Source organism: Epinephelus moara, chromosome 21, assembly GCF_006386435.1.
Source record: "Epinephelus moara isolate mb chromosome 21, YSFRI_EMoa_1.0, whole genome shotgun sequence".
NCBI classification, from domain to species: domain Eukaryota; kingdom Metazoa; phylum Chordata; class Actinopteri; order Perciformes; family Serranidae; genus Epinephelus; species Epinephelus moara.
In genome coordinates this window covers 10,445,132-10,470,002 of record NC_065526.1, presented here as the reverse complement: position 1 = coordinate 10,470,002, position 24,871 = coordinate 10,445,132, and the positions used below count along the sequence as shown (strand labels likewise).

General features: G+C 43.3%; 1 protein-coding gene across 2 annotated transcripts in view; it reads right to left on the bottom strand.

The window, feature by feature from the left end:
- Positions 1–24,871, bottom strand: part of LOC126382449 (ephrin type-B receptor 1-B) — a 214,597-nt gene that overhangs the window by 82,363 nt on the left and 107,363 nt on the right. For both annotated transcript variants that reach the window (XM_050032321.1, XM_050032322.1), the window contains exon 4: positions 6,755–6,910. In XM_050032321.1, coding sequence (XP_049888278.1) covers positions 6,755–6,910 — 156 coding nt within the window. The remainder of the gene's footprint in view (positions 1–6,754; positions 6,911–24,871) is intronic.

Genomic DNA, 24,871 nt, shown 5'->3' with positions numbered 1-24,871 from the left:
TATATAAAATTTAAGACCAATGCTATTTATTATTGCAGTTCATCGGTCTGTTCAATGATTGTAAACAGTCATTGGGTCTGTCAGGCTGGAGAAATTTTTGCGGTAATGTGACTGAAAATATTTAAGACCCATCGAAACTAAATTCAAGACAATTTAAGGCTTTTCAAGGCCTTATATTAAGAAAACTTAAAGACATTTTAAGATGTTTTGTAGACACCCTGGTATTTAGACGTTCAGAGCCATGGATGAAGTATAAAGAGCGCAAAATTACGCTTAGGGCAGGTGAGAGGTGGATGGACCCAAAAAGCACAGGACTTTGACCAGGGAGACCAGTGTAAAACCAAAAGTCAGCATTGAGGGATTGTTTTTGGTCACATCAGTCATTGGTCAGCTGTTTATGATATGAGTGGTTAGTCACGTCAGTCAACTTACATGACCAATGTCAACCACGATCTTTTCCTAACCCTGACAAAGTAATTGTGCTGCCCAAACCTAAACGCCAACCCCCTGAATCAAGATGCAATGCAAAAGGCTGCCACTAGCATCTCTATAATACAACGCCTCTCCCCAAATGTCATAATATGAAGAGTAGGGATGAGATGGCATTGTACTTCTGTACCTTGCAAGCTGGAATGGGCATAAAAATACCAAGCAAACGGCCAAACATAATTTTAAGGTCAGAAAAATGCTAATATGTAGTAGCAGTGCTTGCACCAGCAAAAGAACAAATGTGCTTAAAGTTTGGCTTCAACTATCTGCATGTATGGGTAAATATATCTTTGTGTGCTGGGTGGAGTTTGGGAAATAAAAAACAGAGGCAGATTGCTTTGAAATTGAAACATCCTTTAAAAGATGTTAAATCAGCCCAGGAATAAACTGCAACACACACACATAGATGAGGAAGTACTTAGGGACTTCGGAGTTGTGGCTGCTGCTAGAGGTGGACTCGCAGACTGATAGGTAGGCTTAGCTGTCCTGTTAGAGCGCAGTTGTTATGGTGCCACCAGGGCTGTAAAAGACCACAGCCCAGTTTTCTCCCTCAGCTGCTAATATAAAGAGTGTCCCAGTGCCCAAAATAAACACTTCTGCACATTGTTTACTCATCTTCCGTTTGAATGGTCTGAGACCGGCGCTTCTCTTCTTTCAAACTGTTTGTTTTTATGATGTGAAACAGGCCTTGAGGGACCAACAGAAGGTCCCTGTGTGGAGATACTGATCACAGCCAGAGGAGCTGGGAGAAAGAAAGAAGGGCTGTGTGGGTTGGTGAGACATGAAATAAAACATGTTATAAGGACTAATACTGTCTGGCTGAGAGACTGAGGGAGTCATAGATAGACTGTGTGTGTTAGTGTGTATGGGAGCATGCAGCTTGGGAGATGTGGGTGCATCCACAATGACTTGTCTGAGGAGGAACAATATGAATATGCGGAAGCTTTTCTGACTAAAAGATAATCTACCCACCCACATTATTCTCTGCAGTAACTCCAAACACTGAATGTCTGCATGCATAAAGCTTCAGAAGCGACAGAGAGACTGGAGTCATTTTTGAACATGTGTGCATGCATGATGTCTAGAGCATTATGTCTTCCTTGCCAGCACTGGAATTAGAGTAGACCAGACAATTATCTTGACTAAGCTCCATTTACTATGAACCCTCTGAGGCCTGAGGGGCCATCGGTGATACCGCCGACATTCCTGTCTTTAGGAGGCTGTGGCATGTTTTGGTACTAGATCAATAATACTGTTATATGAACTAGAAGACCTAGGAATCCAGTGGAACCAATCACATCATGCTGGCTTGTCAGGATGGGGGTTTAATAAAGCTCTGAATTAAGGACTGTAAATCTGAGACTCTTGTGAATTCAATGAACCCAAGTTTATTTATGCGTGATGTTAGACCCCATAGTAGCCATTTCAATGTAATGAGACCATTTTTTTTACGGACATTACTATATAAAATCACCTATCGCAACCTCTAGGAAAATCACAGCCTCATGAAACTTTACAACCACAAACGAGAGACCTGGGGCATTCAGAGGATTTCTGGCTTTCATTTGTATATTGACAATACGATGGGTTCCTCAGCAGTTTCCAGAGCAGAAATGCTCGCTATCAAATCGCCAAAACATGCAGTTCTTGCAGAAATCTCCAAATGTCAAAGGTTTTTGATACAAAATCACAGTATTGATTTACTGTGGTGTTGCTGAAGGTCTTGGTGTCTTAATGTGGTATTTTGTAGGGATTATTGACCACTACTATAAATTCTAAGCTGGTCAGAAATGCTTAAATGTAGCACCAAATCTGAGTAACAAATGGCATCAACACAAATTTCCTGCAACTTATATCACATCATATACTTGCATCATATTGTTCTAAGCCCTTGTACACTCAAACTTTAAATAGTTAAAACTAAAAACTAAAACACAATGTTTATTAAGCAGAGGGTAAAGAAGTAGAGGTATCTCAAATTAATCTTCAAGTTCCCAGATTTCAGATGATGTATATCACTTCTATAGCCGCGTTTCCACCAGATACTTTCGGTATGGTACCTTTGGAACCACAAGTAACCCTTCAGACATGGTACCTAGACCCTAGTCTTTCCACCCCAAACAGTACTGTACCTGTGACACAGATGGAAGTCTGCACCTCATTTGTTGTCCACAGAACAAGGCTGTATGCTGACATATTCAGAACAAAATAAAACAGGCTGCAGTGAGTCTCTCTCCATGGGATATATAAAAACAGTGGGTTTGTGCATTTAGTCTTTTTAAGGTAAGCTCAGGGGTTAAGTGCTGCCGGAGCACACAGGAACGACGCTCAGCGACGCTTTTTTTTTTATTTATTTTTTTTAAGATATTTTTTGGGGCATTTTGGCCTTTAATCGATAGGACAGACAAGTGTGAAAGGGGGAGAGAGAGGGAGTGACATGCAGCAGAGGGCCACAGGCTGGAGTCGAACCCGGGTCGAAATCAACATATATATATATGAAGGCTTGCAGATCCACTCATTACTAAAAATGTACGTCATATAAAAACTAAAGTAATGGTCAAAGTTGTCACAGTGAAATTTAAGGTGTGCTGATGGATTCACCTCATCAGCTCATACATTAAGTAACATTACAAGTAGACGTTCCACCTTAAAAGGCAGTCGGCCCAGCTAATTACGTTTTTTCTCAGAATCCAGCTGCTGCAAGAGCTAGCAGAACATCCTTTCATTTTATAGTAAGTGTCTACTAATAAAACGGTATGAATAGTAGTTACATGAGCCTCAAAACCAGCCACATCTCTGAGCTAAAGTGACCATCCGCTACTGACCAATCAGACTGCAGTGTTCACAGCTCCACCTTTTAGTACCAGATCTGTGTGCTAGGTACCCCAACAGAGGGGGGACAGTAGAACGGTTCCATTGGTACCATCCACAACTTTTCAGAGTCGAAACGGGGGGGAAAAAAGCGCAAACGGGGCTTATGTGGCATAACCTGTTGGCCTGCTCTTATCCCCTGCCCCCCATCCCCAAAAAGACAGAAAGGGTCTTTGTTGGGTCTCGGAGGGTTAACTGAGAGATTAAACTGGCCAACTGACTGCTGTGGGAAGCACCCTGAACTGACTCTAGACCTGACAACACAGTTCATGCGGAGAAAAAACACTCGGATAAAAGAACAGAATATTTATGCTCTTTGACGGCTCCCTCCTCTTTCCCTTTGAAAACAGAACAAGGAGCGAGGAGAGACAGTGAATAGGGGAGCAGATGGAGAAAAAAAATCTAAATGGAATGATGAGGAGAATGGAAAACCAGATAACTCTGTCTTTCCAGTCTGGAATTTTGATGGGTTTTGTTTGTTTTTTATAAGGCGCAGACAGTGTTTGACAAGGCTCAAGGCGGCTTTCAGGGGACGGGCCACAGATATTGGGTGAGAGCCGCAAGATTCAGAGCCAATGTGGTGCAGATCAGGAATGTTGAGACCCGTCAAAGCCATCCTATTTTCTCTCTCTTTCCCTATATTTATGTTGATTAAATTACATTCCAAACATTTTCCCCATGCATTGGTTGGTGGCTAGCAGTGGTGGTTTCCACGATGTAAACATGCATATACAGCATGTTCTATCGTATTGTGCCTCACTGGGACTCTCATATCCTGTGTGACTGTGGGCTGTGTGCAGATCCTCCCCAGACAGCTCTTTTAATCCATCATTTCTCCTACCTCCAGACAAAACCTTCAAATGCACAGATTCAAATCTCAGTTTGTCATATCTCCACTGTGTTGATGGATTTTTTTCTGTCTATCTTTGTCATTAGTCCTTTCCTCCCATCATTCCCTTCCCATCCCTCACACCAAAACGCTCCATCACTGCATCCCTTCTCCCCTATGGAACAATCAGCACTGGCTTCACTGCCCGACTCCCCTCAGTTACCACTCAGCTTGTCATTCTCCTTCTCTGACTCATACATTGAGAGAAACCTACTGGCCCAGCATGCTGGAGCTGGCTGATTTCCCCCCAACACACAGTTCTCACGCATAAACTTTGATTCTTTCTCATGTGCACGCCCATGGGTAAGTAGAAGTACATCAAACTGGGGTCTGGAGCCTGAGGAAGGGACCAGGAGGGGATGCAGTGCAATGCAAACCACTTCCTCTGTCCCCAAGCCCACTATGCTGGGTAGCCAAGCTGAGAGGAGTGGGATCACGCTGTGAGACAGAACGCTCAGTGTTCCTCCCCTCAGGCATGGCTGGACTCGGCGCAAGACAGAGGATTGAAATGAAGGAGGGCCAGGAGGTGGAGGGGAGTCTGAAGTGCATCACAGACTTGGCATATCCCTGAGGGAAAAGTAGGAAGCATGAAGCCCCCCCGTTGACAAAGCCAGGCGCTGGACAATCCATCAGCAAGCTAATCAGACTGATCTGGAGCACACAGGGACCCGCGCCTCTGATGGTAGCGAGAAGCGCCAACGCTACAGCGTCTGCAGCCACAGATTGGCCTGATTTAAGCTACTCAAGCAGCGCTCTTATCGGGACCCACAGTATTAAAGAGATTCTTACTGGGATGATCTCACTGGCCCCCCCTGCTGAGATCTAGGGCATCCTGAACATCAAGCTCAGCTGCCTCTGTATGATTCAACCTTCAGAGGAGGCTTTGAATGTGCCGTTGCAAAAGAATTCAGTCAACACAAATAGAGGAGGAATTGAAGTCGGTTTAAGATGTTAATGTTAAAAGAGGTGGTTTAAACTAAAATCCTCAGTAGGACATGCATTTAAATGTGTGGGAAATAAAAGCATTTTTCTCTTTTAATGAATATCTTACTTTGTGGGGCACTGTGTAATTGTGATTGTAACAGTGGGCAATTTTTTTAACATACGGAGAATTACTTTACTGGGCACCTAGGATGTGTTACCAGTACAAACCAAAAATAGTCTCGCCTAAATGTTAAGATATCGAGAGGACTGAAGTTGTACTGAGCATGAAAGGAAAACAGAGCGTGCAGCAGAGGGAAAGAGAAGAGAACTGACAGAGAAGATAAGACAGAAGTGGCTTGATTGAAAGCAGAAAAAAAGTAACACAGGCTGCATTTGGAAACTGAACACAGACCAGAGGGATCTGTTCAAGAAGCTCCACTGGGGAGCTGTTGTGGAGATTGCTTGGGGAAAATTCAAGGCCTCAAGGTAGAGGCAGATGCTTTACTTGATGAAGCGTTCACTAATTCACCAGAGAACTATGGAGTGTGCCACGGGAGGGCGGAGAAACCTCAAGGTGAAAGTGGGGTGTCATCCGTCGAGAACACCCAAAGCCTAAAGGTGTGAATGGCTACGCTTGGGAAGCGTTCAAGCAGCCAGACAGACAGCCATGCTGCATTGGGGTCCCTCTGCAACTTTAAAGCACTTATTTGGAGTTATAAAAAGGAAACACGGCAAAAAAAGGTGCATTCAATACACGTTTTAGCTGCGAAGGTTACAGCTGCTAAACGATAAGGAAAGGAGTGTGGTCCTGAGCCCATATTCCTGAGGCCAATTAGCCAGGTCTATGCGAATAAATCAGGACTAAATGAATACATAACCACACCAATAATGCTTCCAGGTCTGCCGTTGTGAGGAGAAAATACCATTAAGAAACTCCCCAGTGGCAGTGAAGGAAGAGAGGTAAACAAACTTTTTGGGGTCTAACAGCACTCTCCTTCTGTGTAACTGTGTGTCAGCAGGGACGACAGGAAGGCTTAGCATATTGCTTTTACATCATATTAAGATAACTACGATGCTGTGAGCGGCCTTATTGGATCTCCAGCGGATAGCGGCAGGACAGTGTCGAAGCTTCGCAGCATCTGCCTGAGTAATTAGGACTTCAGGGGATGATAGCAGACAGAAAGAAAGAACAGCAGCAAGACAAAAGAGTCAGAGATAACTGAGAGGAAACAGCTAAGAAACTCAATGGCACAGTGATGGAGACGTCAATGATGAAAACCTTGAAATGTGATTATTATGACCAGACTGAAAAGACTACTAGGGCTGTGGATGCATGCTCATTTAAATGCTACTACATGTACTAGTTTGATGACAGTGAGAACGAGACAAAGTGAGATAGAAAAAAAATCTCCTGTCCTTGTGAAAATATAGTGGCTTGTATACGCATGGCCAGTCTATTCAATATGGATGTCACATTTACATTTACAGTAAAACGGACAATTCACACATGGGTGCCTTTTACAGATGCAAGAATGTAAGCGCGTGACAGCGTTCATGTAATGTCGTGTACGATGGACTCACTGGTGCAGGGCTCATCCGGCTGATCAGCGTCGCCACGGTAGTAACCGTTGCGGCACACACAGATGGTGGCGGCCTCAGCTGTGGAGCGGCTGTTAGGAGGGCACTGTAGGCACAGACCTGGACCCTGGGTTGACTTGAAGGTACCCGGCGGGCATGCTGTGAAAATAGAGAAACAATGTCAGAAAATTAATGGGGGAAAAAAATAACAAGCCAAGTACCACGCAAAACCCAAACATCTGGGTCTAATACATCAGCTAGAATGGTGCGCAGAGATGGAGACAGAAGTTGAAAACACAAACTCAACGATGATGGATGTAGCCACTGTGACATCACCCATTGGTTTGTGGACTCCTTTGGCATTTTTGCCGCTGCCATCTTGGATTTTTGGAGCCATAAGTGGCAATATTGGGACAAGGGGGCTGAGCTTTGGAGGAGCAAGGGGTGGATCCGACTGAGATTATGCATAACTTTAAGCCTTGATCAAATCTAAACTTTTTGAGTTATATAAAAATTAACCCCTGTACCATTGTCATGGGGGGGGAATTAGCTATAGCAACCGAAACTGCTTATTGTACCAGGCTGTAAACATATTCATTTCTGCTGTAAAGTTGGACCTTTTAACATAGGGGTCTATGGGGATCGATTCACTTCTGGAGCCAGCCTCAAGTGGCCATTCGTGGAACTGCAGTTTTTGGCACTTTTTTTGCCCTGGAGGCTGGTGATTGGTTGAAAATAACTTGAAATATTCCCACATATAACCCCCGTAACACCACACGTTCTCATTGTACACTTCTGTATAGATTAAACAAATGATATATACTCATTAGTGAGCTTTACAGATGCTGGTAGTTGGATTATGTTAGCTTTAGGAGGAGCTAGGCTAGCTGTTGCCCCCTGTGTTCAGTCTTTATGCTAAGCTAAGCTAACCCGCTGCTGGCTGTAGCTTTATCTCATTCACTATTTCCATTATTATTGTACGTGTTCCATAGTAAGTGCACATTTTAAGAATTCAAAAAGCAGCAACTGTAAACAGAAACAGAAAACGACATGTATGTACACCATTACTCCTGAAATTCATTGATGAGTTTAAACACCCACCCACCCCTAACCTGAGGGAAACAGACACAGGACACTATGACACCTCATCTATGCGATCATAGAACATACAACAAGTATTAAGAGGTCCAAATGAGCCTACATACACACAAACACACTCATACTTTCACCATATTATAATACATATCTCAATAGTAGTAACAGTCACAGTTCTTCTAGATAAATCTGTCATCGTCCAATGGAGACCACCCAATTCCAAAACATGGAGGTCCTGAACCCCTTAATATGACCGAATGTGGGAGTGTTTTCCTATAAGATGGGACACTAAACCATCTGACAAAATACATTACCACAAGGCTGCTAAAATGGGTGTTCCTTCTAAGCCATGAGAAGTTGACATCCTGGAGGTGCATGGTTCTCATAGGATGACAACGACATACATACATACATGGACAGAATTCAATAATGATATATTCATGTACTTCTGAAGCCCAATTTGTATTTCATCCTCTATACTAATTAAGTCACTGGACCATTATGTTCTTCTTATTTATGTGCGATAACCTTTCGAGTGGAATTAGATTCAGGGATTTTTCAAACCAGAGTGAAACATCTAGGGATTCATCAGCGATCCACCTTTGCAGAATACATAACCTTGCTCTCTATCAACAGATTCTCAATATATATTAATACTTAACAGCATGCTTTCCACCCTCATCTAGTCCTAAAATACAAATCCCTGGCTGTAGCTTTATATTTGACAAAACATGACAGCTGCATCAATCTTCTCATCTCACTCTAAGTCTAAAATCATGAATGTTCTCCAAGTGTGCATAATCAGTAGACTCAATCTGTCTTACTCCAGCGGCCCTGATGCACCCAGTTGAAAGATGGCCATCAGGCGGTGTTGGACAATTGTTGAGCGTCTGTGGCATTGGGAGGCAACATTGATAGTTTTTGCATTGTTTTTGCATATGCATGGCATATTACATCTACAGCCAAGGTGGTCGGTATGGGAGAACTGTCTGTCTGGCCTTACAGCCCAGAAAGCAGTGAATTCACCTGGTTTCATCTTATTTTTCACCCCGACTTTTTCTTCTCTCCTTTCACAAGCAAAAGACCACAGGCTAACAACACCAATGGGGAGTAAAGGCATATAAAGAAAACCTCAGCAGTGCCAGTTGCAACATTTTATCAGACACATTTTCAATTCATATCAACACAGCTGTTTAATCAGACTGATAGTGGCATGAAAATGTTTGGCTAGATTTATTTTTCATTGTGTTTTTTGACTACTGACTATATCTGGGAGGCACAGAACATACATGTCTGTCAGTGGTCAGCTGTAGCATTTGCAGTTTGTTCAAGTACAAATTTTAACCGAAGACATGAGGCAACATGAGGCAAAGCCATTAGTTACTGGATGATGGCTTCATGTGTTTGAGCCCTAAATTCTAAAGGCCGCGGTGGAGGACAAAGATTATTGTAGCTGATATCACTGCGCCTAAGTCCAGGCAATAACCTAATCCATTTACCCTCACATCCCAAAAGAATACAAAGCTGAGGGGTTTCTGCACTGTGTGGAAGGATTTACGGACTATAATAACTATGATAAATGTCTAATATTTTAGCAGGCTTACTGATGGGGGAGGAAGCTGTGGTGCTGCTGCACTCCAGAGGGGGAGGGGTTATAAATTTAATGGGACAAGCATCTTACAGTTTCTCCAGCTGCGTCTATTTGCCTGAGTAAAAGATTGTAAAAGCTTGACTGCGGCTGAGAAATGGGATGTAGGGTACTCATGCCTGTGTAAAACCCAAAGTGATTTTTTTTTTTTTTTTTTCACAGACTGCACTGTGACAGCAGTGTCTGGGCATATGTTGAACGGAAAAAATGCTCTGAGAAAAGTATGTGCAGCAAAGATATCCAGAATAAAAGGCTTCTGCAGACAATGACAACCTTAATCATGTAAACAACATGGAGAGCCACTGGTCAGGTGTTTCACATATTAAAAGCAAAACAAATCGGTGAAAGCAGCCCAAAATGGGCCCATTGTATCTGATTAAGAGCCCTCTGTTACAATATTTAAGAAGGGTTTGGTAAATGAAGAGTTATTTAAAGCAATAATGACCGAGAAGTTGGTCCCAATCCCACTCACGGTCGGATCAAACAGTGGAGAGTGTGGCACAGTAGCTATGTGAGAAAAACCTTTAGACCTTTGTATCAACAGGCTTTTAAGATTTAATTAAAAAATTTTATGCTTCATTAAAAATGCTCTGAGAGGCTGGGTTTTGGGAGCCCGACTCTACTTTACTACGTTGTAAAAAGGGCAGGTTTCTGCTTTTTACGACTCCTCCATTCATACTATTCAGCCGGCCTCTCTGATGGGCTGTTAATGAAGGATGGAGAGATGAAAAAAGAGCCAGATGAAAAGCAGGTGAAGGAGAAAGACAAGGCATCATGCACACACACACACACACACACACACACACACACACAACTCAAACTGCTGCCCCCAACGGCGGCTGCTCTCCAATCTCCTTTGGTCGGGCTGGCAGACACACCAGAGGCTAACTGACTGACCTCATGTCTAGTCACATAACACTGTCCACACACAGCCAGGCCGTCATATACAAACACACATACATGGCAGGACCACAACAACCGCAAACAGCTTATAAAACAACCCTAGGAGCTGCATGGCATTTCACAGCTGCAATGCACAACTACTATATCCCCCTGAGCGAAACACATTGCTATGCTGCGGATACTCCAGGGTTGTGTTGAAATTACAGATGCACGTATGGGGGAATATATAGTTCTACAGGGTTTGTAAGAGTAAAGGTAATAATACTTCTATAGGGGAGCATGAGCCTGTATTTTAGTGTGTGGGAGTGGAAGTCTGCGACCTCTCTTGACTTGTAATACACAGTTTCATGTGTGAGAAGATCGAGCTCCATCTAATACAAGAACATTGAGACTCTTAAAAAACCCCGCCTGGCCATATGGGGAAGCACAAACCAGCTGCAGAGCCATTTTATAAAGCAATAACTTCCAAAGATATCAGAGATTACAAGACGATAAAACACAGATCAAAAATTCATTTTCAGCAGGAGAGGGGGAGAGAACTTATGTGTCATCATCTTTGCTATATAAAATTCATACATCAGGGTGAGCGAGGAACCACACGCATGGCCATCACACCCATACACGCACACACACACACGCAGGCGAGCTTCAAATCTATTGCCCTGACTCTGAAAAGGGATCACAATAAGTTGTTCAGTGTATGTTTAATGGGGCGTGAGCAGAATATGTGCATCGGGTTCTGCCCTGGGGTTGTGTGTTTACAGACAGACAGTAGCGAGCCTGGACACTCATAAATGGGCAAAACTGAAGAGAAAGGCAGAGAAGGCTGTGCTGAATCAGCCGTCTGAGATAGCAGTGCTGCAAAAGTGCCTTGAGGCAAACTTGCGAGCAGAAGAATGCACACACACGCGCGCTCTTACACTCGTGTACACACTCGCTCAAATAAACACACACCCTGAAAAACACCCCCATATTGGCATCAATGCTTTCCTCACCTCCAGAATACATTTACGGAACTGATTTACACAGTGGCACATGTAACCACTGCTGACCCCATTAAATGAAAAGGCGCACCCACATTTTCCGCCACTTGACTAGCATATGTTCTACAGAACCTGAGATAATTTAATGTCTCTCCTTGAACAAGTGAAGATGCTGCGATCAGCATTACAGGACGGGAGATAAGTGACAGCTAGGCAAAAACAAACAAGCACATGCAAACACTTCACACCCAGCACAGGGTGAATGTCCGTCTAGATTATAACTCCTACCTCGGAGCTGACGCTCTTTCTCTAATTGACACATAATATGTGCATGAATCCTAGCATTAAACTCATTAATTAGCCTCTCACTGATCTGCCTCACGGAGCGAGAGGGAGGAAGAAACAGATACGGGCAAAGACAGAGAGGGAGAATGAGAAAGTGATGTGAACAGTGTTAGCGAGCCCTCAGAGGGATCGCTCTAAGGGGGGGCAGCAGCGGGCTGCGTAGCGTTATGCTTCATCAAATTTGGAACCGAGCCCAAAGTCTTTTCTCCTGATTTGTGAATATTTAGATTGGAGGAGGCCAGGAGTTCCTGTCCCGCTGAAGAAAAAGCACATAGACCCATCACTCATTTAATGTGTTGGTTTTTCGGGGACAGGAGGGGATAGAACATTAGATCAACAAGCAATTAGTCTCCCCAGTGGGAGAATAACCCACAACTGAACTGGCTGCATGCAAAAAAAACAAAACATTCCTCCCTTTCAAGTGGTCTCTACAGGATTCTCTCTGCATTGTTCTCTCCTCCTCTTCCTTCTCACTTCTTCTCTGCCCTCACATCTTTTTGGTCTGTCCCACTGGTAATGAACTCCTCTCTTTCTCTCTTCTCCCACCTTTTCCTCCCCTTGTTGCTTTCTTGTCTTGATTGACAGGTTTGAATCCTTGTTAAGGTTCACTGTCTTTCTCTCTTTCTCTCCTTCCGTCTCTGGCTCACTCCGCGGCAAGTTGACGGAGGTATGGCAGCTGTGGATCACTGCTTGCTACTCATCACAGTCTAACTGCGATGACCTCATGTCCCAGCAAGCCTGACCGGGAGAGATGAGATGATGATCTCTTCACTGTCAGTCATTTTCCCAGCAGGTACGCTTCCTCTTTGCATTTCCTGATAATGACGACAGTTTCAGTCTGAATCTGGCTCATAAACAAGCATGTGGACTGACTTTGTGTGCCACAAATTTCCAAATCCCAAGTTAATTTGGAGGAAACTCTGATCTTCTTTCCACACAACAGTGATGTATTGATTGGCCAGGACAAGCGCTACATGAGAAGATTTGCAATATGAGCTAGTCCCTGTGAAGAGGCTTTAACAATGGCTGATATGCAGAGCCAGGGGGGTTAGACTAAGCGTGTTGCTGAGCGTATAATATAGTGCACACTGCGGGCAATACATCATGCATGGAAGCACGCTGGCTCTGTGTCACATAAGGTGCATGTGTTTAGAATGTGCGGTCGCAGAATGTATGTAGCCCATCAGAATCCAAAGTAATTGGAGAGGTGGAATTTATGAGGGTAGCGGAACGAGACTTTTATTAGCTTGTCACGCAAGCATCACCAGGTGTGTGTGAGATAAAATGGAAATGTACAGTTAGGAGTTGCAGTAAGCCAAGGCAAAGGATTATGACCAAGATGGGTTTGGAAATGGCTTTCCTACTCAAACCCAATCAAAGTCACAGTACACTAAGTCCTCCCCTGACTTTTCCTTTGGCATCACTCTGAAGTGTGTGTGAGGCTTTAAACCACCAGAAATGGCTTGGCAGCAAATTGTGGGAAAATGCAATCAAACATATGCAGCAGTTGATGTGGAAAGGTACTGTGATAAATCTGAGCTTTAAAGGAAAGAGTCCTATAATGTATTATCAGATATCTATCACTCTGAAAAAACCCACAGCACTCCAGTATTGACAAAGTAAAGCACTTTAAAGTTATGACTCAAGGTAAGCCATTTACTTATGTAACTTGGCATAGAAACAGAGTAGAGAGAGGAGAATGGGCATTCCCATTCTAATCAGTGTAGCAGGATGGTGACGGCCATTTTTCTGTTGCCATTGCGACTGTTGTGGTGGACCAACTTCAATCAATCAATCAATCAATCAATCAAACTTTATATATAGCACTTTTCATACAAAGAGAATTCAACACAAAGTGCTACACACAGTAAAAACAATATGACATATATAATGTTCATTCATTCATTCATTCATTCATTCATTTTCCGTAACCACTTATCCTGTTGGGGGTTGTGGCGGATCTGAAGCCTTTCCCAGCTGACACTGGGCACTGGCATTGGTCACCAGACTATCACAGGACTGACACATAGAGACAGACAACCACTCACTTCACATTCACTCCTACGAACAATTTAGGGTCACCAATTAATCTGCATGTCTTTGGACTGTTGAAGGAAACCGGAGTACCCGTAGAAAACCAACGCTGACAGGTAGAACATGCAAATTGTTCCCCCCATCATCACTGTCTGTTTCACAGATGTGGACCATAGTTATGAATGATGCCTCATTGTGGGTTTTTGTTCTAACTTTGGGGATGATTAAAAGGCCACTACCAGACGAGCTGAGGGTTCATACGATAAAAGCAAACAAAGGTCGGACTAAGACCATTAAGAGCTTTATAAACCAATGAAAGGATCTTAAAATCCATACTACACTTGTGTATAAACAAACAGACTTGCAGCAAGTTGTGAACTCACTGAGGTGAGTTTTTGGTGAAACAACCAAACGCGTAGTGGAGAAGGAGGTTTTCAAGTAAGCAATCTGTTACTTTAAAACTATCATGGTAACTGTTATTTCCCTGCTTCTTTTGTTGCCACTGATTGCATGGTTGCTGAAGCATGTAAACAGCAATGGTTAACGTTACATCTCAAGAACAAGTGAGAGACACTGCTCAGTTGACAGGCAAAGGCCGTGGGGATGAACAGTGATCATGTTTTCACATCCAGCTCAGGTTTTGTGATTGTTGGAATAGTGGACAAACTAACTAGATGACTAACAACACTAAGTAAGACGACTTTGGGGAGTTTTATTTTGTCTGACTTGATTGAAGTGTGTTTCACGATGAGTTAACAAGGCAATTAAGCTAACGTTAGTCATAGTTCGGTGAAAAACAAACTTGGATACGGTTATTTTCATTTATCACCGCTGAAGGCCTAAAGTTATTCTAACATTCCCCAGTTGTAAAAATATGCTGCATATACACTGACTTAAAAAATGCTTTAACATGTCTGCAACAAAAACGTGTGTCAAACATCTACAGCCTGGTGCCTTTTCCATTTTCAAATTTTTTTTCTGACCTCAATAGCAGAGGCTAGTTTTAGTTCTCTCTTGCAAGGCTTGCTGTGAATTCCAAATCCAAAGATGAAAAGTCTTGTAGGAAAATAGAGAATCTAATAATGCTTGGACGTATTTGTTTGCCTTTAACGCCAATGCTGCAAAGTTAAACTACCAAATAATCATGCATAACCCACTGCAGAGTAGCCATCTCGTGGTAAAACTTAATGAGTGCTCATTTAGACCCTATTGGTGATTGGTAATTTAGACTTAATAGGCTGCATTACCTTCATTGTAAGGCTAAAATATGTTGTATTTGTAGCCCTGGACAGATTTTTCTGGGGCTGAAAATGGCTCGTGACAGTAAAGGTTGCCTACCACTGTACTGCTCATATGACCATGACAAGCAGTTCAATGTCTGTTCTACTCTCCTTCGATTTCTGTGTAAAATATCTATGTCAGTTTTTTTCCTTGAAATGTGTCTTTCAAGATGAAAAATATACTCTGAAATACCAACTCTTCTTGTCTGAGGTTTGAAAAGATTGTGCAGTGAGGGTGCGTGACAGACCGAAAGGCACAAGCTGTGAGTTAGCATCAGTGACCCTTAAGTACAACTCTTATCCCCCCAATACACCCTTAACCCTGGCCCTCATCCATCACATGGGATGGATCACAGTCTTTACAGGCTTTGGAGTCATGCATACACCCCCCGACTCACAAACACTCACACAGACAGGCTTATGATCGGGTCAAGACCCCAGTTGACCCCGATTTCACTATTCCGTTGCTCAGTCACTCAGAAAAACAGCTCTCTCTCTCACACTCTAAGCACAAGCTGCATACCTGCCAAGCTCATGCCTGTACGGATTTGCTCATGTGACAAATCAGACAATATCAAGCGAGCGGTGAAATGAACATGTCTGTCTGACAGAGGGGACACAGAACGTGGCAGGACAGCCAACATCTTAAAACAAAAAGGCAATCAGTGCCGCAGCCTATTGGTATTCAGTCTCGCTCGTCTGTCATTGTTCATTTTCCAGCCACAATTCACGTAATGAGCTGCTTTTCCAACCCAGGTGTTCCATTTCTCCACAAGGTCATTGAAAAACACAATACAATAATTTGAGACAGAGGCATGGCTCGAAACAAAGGCATGTCAGAATCATCAGAAAACGCCTGCAGGATATTAAAAGTCCAAGTCAAATGCCTTTTAGGGTTATGATTTATTAATTTATAGAAACTGATTCAAGAACAATTTTGCATATTTCTCACAAACTGCCAACACGGGTCAACAGGGACTAACAAAAAACATTCCAGTCCAAGATCTGGGGCTAAAATGCGTGTGACTTCTCACAAGAGCGGTCATTTCTTCTTTACTTGAAGGCATCCAGGTTTCAAAGCGGTGACATCACTTGGCAAGTCTGGTCAGTGTACGTCTCCACTACCTCCTGTCATCGCCTTCTAATCTCACAGAAAGAGAGAATGTGAGGAGGAATAAAAGAGGGCCGGAGAGGTTTTTCTCAGGAATAAAAGGAATGGTTGAAAGAGTGCGGCGCTAGGAGCATACCCCGTCTGCTTTTGTTAAGAGCTGCGGTGCTGAAGAGGTCCTCCCACAGAACACTCCCCCTGATCATTAATCATCTGTCCATTCTGGCCCTGTCAGAGCCTCTCTTCCGAGATAAAACACACACCTACACCCACAGCCACCCACGTACGCGCAAACTCACCCACACACACATAAATCCGCACAACTCTTCTGAAACTTTCTGCTGCCTTAGTCCTCTTCACCAAACACTGATCATCTTGACATACCTGTCCTCTCAACTAGTGGATACAGCGATGTCTGACTCTGCAGAAACCCCAGTGAACAATACTTAAACCCCCCTGAGAAAGCTGAGATATCCTCCAATTAGGCTGCCTTTGAAACTCCTCACAGTGCTGTGTAGCCTCTTATCAGAGGAGAGAGGTGTTAAAGAACACATACGGAGGAGAAAAATGAGAGGAAATAGACAACAAATCGCTTCCTCTGGTAAATTTCTGACACCCATTAATGTCCTTATATTTGGTAAATAATAGCTCAGCAACGTGCTCCTCCATGTGAGCATGTATGTAGGGAAAAAGCATGTCTGAGTGGATTCAATAGAGGGCAGTGCAGCAGTGAAATAACTAGAAGATGAGAGAGTGTCCAGATAAAGAGAATAAATAGGCCTGTGTGTGATGTCTCCAAAATAATCTGTTTGCTTCACATGAGGACGTGAAATCTACCAGTCTGACTGCTAATTCTAATGAACAGAGCAGGTGTCTGCTAGACAATGAATGTAGTCTGTTGAAATTAAGGTGTGTGTGTGTGTGCCCGTGTGTGTGTGATGTGTGAGCCTTAACAAACCAGCGCACAATTTAGCAGACAGCCCACGCCCCTGGGCAGGCTGTTACCATGGTAACCTCACAGCCAGTATTTTTTTGGCCCACACTTTCCCTTTGAACAGCCGGCCAATGACAGACCAGCCGACTGGGAAATCTGGCTTACTGAAAGAGCGTGCTTGAGTCGTGTGTCTGCATGTGCACGCCCCTGCATATATGTCTGTGTACATATACGTGCATAATATCATACTGATCAAGACAGCTATACAATCTCTTCGCTCCACACGGACTCGTCATATTCGAGTGTTGCGTTGGCAGTCGGCCGTTCTGCACTGCGCATGCCACATTGGCTCAGGTCAATTTTATTTCCAGGAAGATGCAGCTATGTGCCAAGGCACTGAGCATATCTTTCAGATAGAGGAGTGGTCAAAGAGGAGCTGGAGGGGGGGTGGAGGTGGAGATAGAGACGACGACGACAACGACGACGAGGAGGCATTGGTATTCCAGGAGACACCACTGTGCCAATCCATCCCTGGCTGGCAAGGTAGAAAAGAAAACCGCACTCCGAAACATATCGCCGCTCAGCAGGCAGTAACATGTGCTTGCACTACAATCTACACTGTAATCAGAAGCTAACAGGGGCCTGACCAGGCTCATTGCCCACTGCCAGCTCGCAGAGAGAAAAGGCGAAGGGGTAAGACAGACAGAGATGAAGAGTTACTTGATGAGGGGTGAAATCAGTCAAGAGAAGTTATGTGAGCAAGGAGCATTTTATTGCCGGTGTTTGATTGCGATATGATTGCACTGCTGATTCGATCAATCTAACTTCACTCAGCTTGCAAACTGTAATCACAAAAGCCTCCTACATTACCAATTTAGAAACATTAATGCGATGGTGTGAGGATGTTCAACTTTATTGTCAAATTAAATCCTGTTTGTCAGCTCGCTCGCAGAAAATGGGCTGTTCAGCTACCTGGAGTTGATAAGCAGAAATCAGTTGTTGTATCCTGTGTTGAGTTGTCTGTGGATCATGACTTGCAAAGAAGGATGATCAGAATGAGGTAATAAAATCAGCAGTTACAGGCCCCGTCAATTACCTTGCGATTCTGTCACACGGTGAATAAAGTATATGTTCCAAGATAAATAGCTCTCTCTTTCTTACCACTCCAAGTTGTGAGAGACCATTAGCTTCCTCTGTCTCAGCACTTGTCTCTTTTAAAAAGGATCTAGCTCATTAACTTCATGGCGAGATCAATTAATCTATAGCAGTTAGCCAAAGATGCCCACTCTTGCTCTTTTTGCTCCTTTGCTGTTGCTCTGCTCAACAATGTCTATTACATTTATGGCCTTCGAGCCTTTTTTTTCCAGGTGCTCATACTTCTGTCACATGCAGAGCTTAACCTGATGAGAAGGTGTAGATTGTAAATAATAAATCACTGTGCTGGGAAAGAATTAGGGACGGAGAGAAAAGGCTTGCTCATGCAGAAATGTACCTTTGCCTTCTATATATAATTAGAAACTGGAATACAAAATAAAGAAACACAAACAAGTGAACAAATCAAGTTGGACTTTTATCAGCCAATCCAGTCATTTGGACCCTTTACCTGCGTAGCTTTGCCTGATGCATTATGCATGCGCTCTGGTGCCAAATTAGATTTTTTGTTTTTGTTATTTCTTCACAAAGTGTGTAATTGAAAATGAAAGCGAACAGAGAGATTCAGGTGGCAGCTTCAAGCTATGAATTTGGAGCTGTGGACGTACCTTGTAGGGATATAGCGCTGCAAGATGCACAGCACATGCAATTATGAGCACGCTCAGCAGTCAGTCATTACAGACATCAACAAGGGGAAAGGAGAGACGGTGCAGGTAAGTGTTGTGAAAAGAAAAACTCTTCATGTTTTGCCATTTATGATCAAAGAGAAGCGTCAGCTTTTTGATCGGCTTTGTTGTTGTTGTCTATAATTAAGTTTCTTTATTGTTTTTTTCAATTAAAAAGACCTTGTCCTACTAATAACATAAACAAAGAGCTGGTGAGTAGTATAATTAAATAGCTATGAGTAGCAGCTAACTACAAAACAAACCATATATCTTGGTAGGAAACAGAGAGGGAAATATTCTATTTTTAGATTGTTTCACATTCGTTCATATATCTTTATAGAGTTCAGGCTCACATCTAAGTTGCTTGGCATTAAAGCAATGTGCCTGTAATATTGATTGAATACAAAATACACTTTTTTCATGCAACAATGTAATAAGAGTCAGTTGGTGTAACAAGGATTTTGACAGATCCGCTCCCTGAGCTAACAAGATCTCTTCCATGGATTGATTTTCTTTTACAGGCTGCTTGTTTCACTTCTATAAACCATAACTAAGAGAAAAACATGTCATGCTCACATCTTGTGCTTCTAAAATATTCTAAAAAAATTCATTTGTCCTTGTTGTTCTATCTTAGAAATCCAAAAGCAGTGAACTCTTGATAGTCACAGTCACAGCAGCTGCGTTCAAGGAGACAGTCGACCTGCTAGTACCTACAGATCTGTCGCCAAAATATCACCCAAACAGACTTTTAAACAGTGAGTCACAGACTTGGTATGAGGCCTGCATGATTATGACTGTTACTGTGATAGAAGATAAGACTCTCAGGAGGACCTAACATCCCTTGGACACAAATGGTGGAATCTTTTTTATAGGAAAATACTGCATACTTTAATACAGCAATATTTGTATTTCAAGAAACTGTTTATGGCAGTTTGCTTTTTCAAAATCGATTTTCACAAGCAAAATGATATATTTATTCATAAAAACATGAGCAAAGGCAATGCCTTAAAGGTAAAGTTGGGTTATATGAGGTACTTGTCCAAAGTCAGTGTATCACAGGAGTGCCAACATTTGAGCTAAGCTGTACTTCTGTGGATGGGGGTAACAGCAAGAAATATTCTAGCCACCTAAAAAAATCAATATCAGTTTAAGTGTATGCTGTACTGGGAGTATTTTCACCACCTTACCTTTCCGTTGGACAGCATGTTCCGACAGAGAAGCTGTTGACGGCTTCAGTTCCCCAGCTGCTCTCATCAAAGCCACCAGACTCCATTGACAGTAATTTTGGCTCACTGAACACGGGAGCTGCTGGTCTAGCGTTGCCTTGATCAGTTAGTCTGTGTTATTGTGTGACTTTAGTGAACCCAAACTAACCCTTTTAAACACCAAAGTCACACCATAACACAACCAAACTTAACTGATTGAGGCAGTTGTAGACCAGCAGCTCCTGTGTTGAGCAATCACATATCACTGTTGTTCTCATTAGAGTCTGGCTTTGAAGAGATCAATACAGTGGCAGTGAGGTAAAGTAGTGAAACTAATATTGTTTTTTTTAGGTGGGAGTTTTTTTTAGGAGGCTACAAAAATGTTCAGACCCTGGGTTGAGGGTGAGTTACTGCCCCAAGTGAGGGAGTTCAAATATCTCAGGGTCTTGTTCACAAGTGAGGGTAGAATGGAGTGTGAGATGGATCGGACATCTGCAGTGATGCCGGCACTGTGACCGAACATCGTGGTGAAAAGAGAACTGAGCCAAAAGGCAAAGCTTTTTATTTACTGGTCCATCTATGTCCTAACCCTCACCAATGGTCATGAGCTCTGGGTAGTGACCGAAAGAATGATGTCATGGATACATGCGGCCCAAATGAGTTTCCTTAGAAGGGTGGCTGGGCTCAGCCTTAGAGATAGGGTAAGGAGCTCGGACATCTGGAGGGAGCTCGAAGTAGAGCTGCTGCTCCTTTGCGTCAAAAGAGGTTAGTTGGGGTGGTTCAGGCATCTGATCAGGATGCCTCCTGGGTGGCTCCCGTTGGAGGAGTTCTGGGCATGTCCCACTGGTTGGAGGCCCCGGGGCAGACCCAGAACACGCTGCATTGGGATGATTGGGATTACATATCTTGTCCGTCCTGGGAACACTTTGGATCCCCCAGGAGGAGCTAGAAGGTGTTGCTGGGGAGAAAGACGTCTGGAATACTTGGCTCGGCCTGCTGCCCCTGCGACCTGGCTTTGGATAAGTGGTTGAAAATGAATGGATGGATGGATGGATGGATGGATGGATGGATGGATGGATGGATGGATGGATGGATGGATGGCCTGCTTCTCCAAACTGGTGTTTGGTGTGGCAACTGATATCGACTGTATGTAACACACTGACTATGGATAAGTACCTCATATGACTCCACTTTAAAAGATCCGTACTATCCCTTTGAAACTGTTGTGTGATCTTAGAGAGACAGTTTTAGAATTTATCCCCCGCCCAGCTTTGGTACAACATTATCTAATCCGCTTGTTTGAAATGAAGCTGTAAACAGTTGTACACACATCAGTGTACTACTGTAATGGTTTAAACTAGATGACATGATAGTGTCACACACAAAGCATTTGGAAAATTACAAGCAATGTAGGGAGAATTTCAACCAGATTTTTTTGCATTTGATCTAAATGTGCACATTTACATTTAGATTAAAAAAAGACGTGAAAAAAGAAAAGCTGAGGCTAATACACTGGTAACTACCCCTGTCCTGATCTAGATGAGATCTCAAAAACACATCATTCCTTACCAGCCCATTTAATGTTAAAATGCTTTGAGAATTGTTCTAGCCAGGCTTAACAATGGCTTTCAAATACCCATGTATCCTAAAATACCCGGCCCCTTGGCTCAGGGTTGAGGCCCCGCTAATGAGTGTAGAGGCCTGTGAATGGGGATGAGTAATTATGCACATTTGAAGGTAGCAGAGGAGTAGAATGATAAAACAACTGGAAAACAAAGGTCCCTTCACTGTTTACCATTCCCTAATTTGATTCCTAATTGAGCGTACATAACACAATGTTTACACCAAAATATTCTGGCAAAGACAAGCACCCATGGCGGAATCACACAGCTGAACACGGCCTACTCTTCCCTCTGATGATCTCAGAGAGTGTAACCACAGGAAGCCCTTCCATCCCCATCACTGCATACAAGTGTGGTGACATGTCTTCGACCTATAACCCACTTGTAAGCGTCTGCGCCCTGTAATGCAGATGCTGACATTTTCACACATGGCAAAGAGGCTGTCAGACACAGTAAGGAGGCCAGAGGTTAGCGGTAAAGTGGAATTGGAGGTGGTTGACAAGAAAGGAAAGGGGAGGGAAAACACGAGTCTGGCTTTTTGAAATCCAATAGTGAGCTCAGAGTCTACCCTCGGGCTGTAGCCTGCGTCGCTGATGGCAGGACAAGAGGTGGATAGGTGAGGTTGGAGAACAGAAGAGAGGACGAGTGGCATGAGCATTACAGTGATGGAGAGGTCATCGGGAGCAGCGCTGCACGGTGGGATGATGATGACATCAGCCATCACAAAAACAGCTACATCTATACAATTAAAGCATTCAGCGGCGAGATGTTCCTGCAGCTGCACTAGCATATCCGCTGCTCATCGCCCCTGCTGCTATTATGCCTAATGGGAAATAATGATAAAAAGCTGTGCATCAAAAGAGAAGACACAAATTATGTGTGAAGCGTGGGAGAGAGAAAGTGACCAGGATCAGGGAAATAGAGAGTGAGAAAGGGAGATACAGAGAAGTGGGAAAGTGAGAGCAAAACAAAGTGAGAAAGCACTCAGGAGTGCATCTTGTCAGTCAAATTGTTGGTGGCAGAGTCCCACAATATGCGTGTTGTGCAAAGCAGTCATTTCTCATTGCATACTAAGTGACGGCCAGGCTATTATTTCTAAAGCTGACAATAGGCAACGGGGAATAAAAAAGGCTGGATAATAAATGCTGTTTAGAGGAACTATGCATTTGTCCTGCCCAATGTAGACAGGTCCATTCATGGTTCAGGATGGGTTTGCTTTTATACATACAAAACAACGATTCTGATGACATCAGGCCCGGGCATGACCAGAGAAGCTCAATGGACGAATGGCGTGCATGGAAATGTATTTTGTTTACACTTTACAAAGACAAACGGATGTGTTCATCAGACATTCTCTTGCATGGCGTGAAAGAGCAGAGGTTGACCCAATTCACAGGCACGCAACGCACCTGCAGCCCTGAAATCCTCCAAAGGTAACCGGGTCCCACAGCACATCTATATTCATGTCATATTTACATCTGCATGACCTCTATACAACCTTATCAGAAGCTGTATTCCCTACCCGACAAACACACACACGCACTATCATACAGAAACGGTGTGTTTGTGTGTGACGGTGAACTACAGCCCCCACCCCACCTGTCCCAATCTGGACAGCAATGACCTTTAACAGGCAGCCTTAGTCAATACGCCCCGAGCTATGTAACTGGCAAACATATGTGTTCTTGTGTGTGTGCTTTAACGGGGTGTGGCCATGTGGGACCTCCTTACAAACATCTTCATGTATTATTGGATTGATGGAGACCAGAAGTCATTCATTTGATTGTAAAGTGAATGATAGACAGCGGGCGGACGGGGTGCCCTATAACTTACAAAAATGTATGATCATATAAATCCATCTAGACTATCCATCACTGAAGACTAAAAAGAAAAGTATTAGAGCAGTAGTAGAGTATTAAAGCAAAACTTTACCGACAAAATTACCATTTGTATGCGAGTCATTCACACCATGTTACGTTGAATTCATTGGAATTGAAATCATGGTCCCCCTTTACTTCAGTTCATCAAACATGTTTGCTGTTTTTGGATTCTTCGTTCACCGTTAAGGCATGCGAAAAAAAGTTTTCTTCCCGAATTCAACACAAGAGAGGGTGAGTAATTAATATACAAATAGTTGTTTTGTGGGTGAAGTACTCCTTAAATTTGATTATATTACAAGGTAAATTTCACATATCTAAATAGTGGCAGAGCTGCTGTCAATACAGTCTGGTAAGCTGTAATGTCTAGCTGTTGTGCATTAATTTCAGGGGTTCATTTTGCCAAGATGAAGGCCAGTTGAAACTTCCAGAAAATTGGCAGGTCTGCCAGCGAAGGGACTGCAGCTCTGCCCCGGGGGCATGAACAGAACTGACAAAAGAAAGATAATGTGTAGTGAAGTGTATAGTAAAGACTGGTATACATGCGGCTTACTTAAAAGTGTGTGCGACACATGCTCATTAGGTCTTTGTGACATTGTGGACTTTGTGAAAGACATCAACACCTTGTCCAGCAGAGAATTAAGGGGAAAACACAACACGACCAACTGGGAAACTGGATTAACTGTATAAATGGCAGAAAGCCATTAACATGAAGGTAGGGTCTAACAAGGTACAGTTGCAAAGCATATGTTTGTGTGTATGTGTGTGTGTAAAAGACAGAAAGAAAGTGGGTGTGTGCATAAAAGGAGAGTGGTTTGACTTCAAGTGTTCCCAATAAATCATTCAATCAATCTCAGCAGCCCACACACATGCCTTTTCAAATTCATAGCTTTACTGGCCACAGTCAGAATACTTCTACGATTGCCACACACGTTAAGGAAAACAAAACAAGGACAAGCTGGGAGTGAGTATGTTTTTATGCTCAGGTGGCACTGCCATTCGTTGCCACACAAGTAGAACTGCACATCAAATACACACACATGTTGTGCAGTTGCTATAATCGCCTGGTCTCACCCCCAGGCTGTCAAAAAACTCTGCTTGGTCAGTGGCCCTCAGCATCAGATATGGACACATAATCCACCCTTTAGCATCTGTACAAGATGCTGGAAACTGGTGGATTGCCCCCTCCGGGTTGGGAAAGAGTAACTGCCTCAAGTGAGGGAGTTCAAGTATCTCAAGGTCTTGCTCATGAGTGAGAGTAGAATGGAG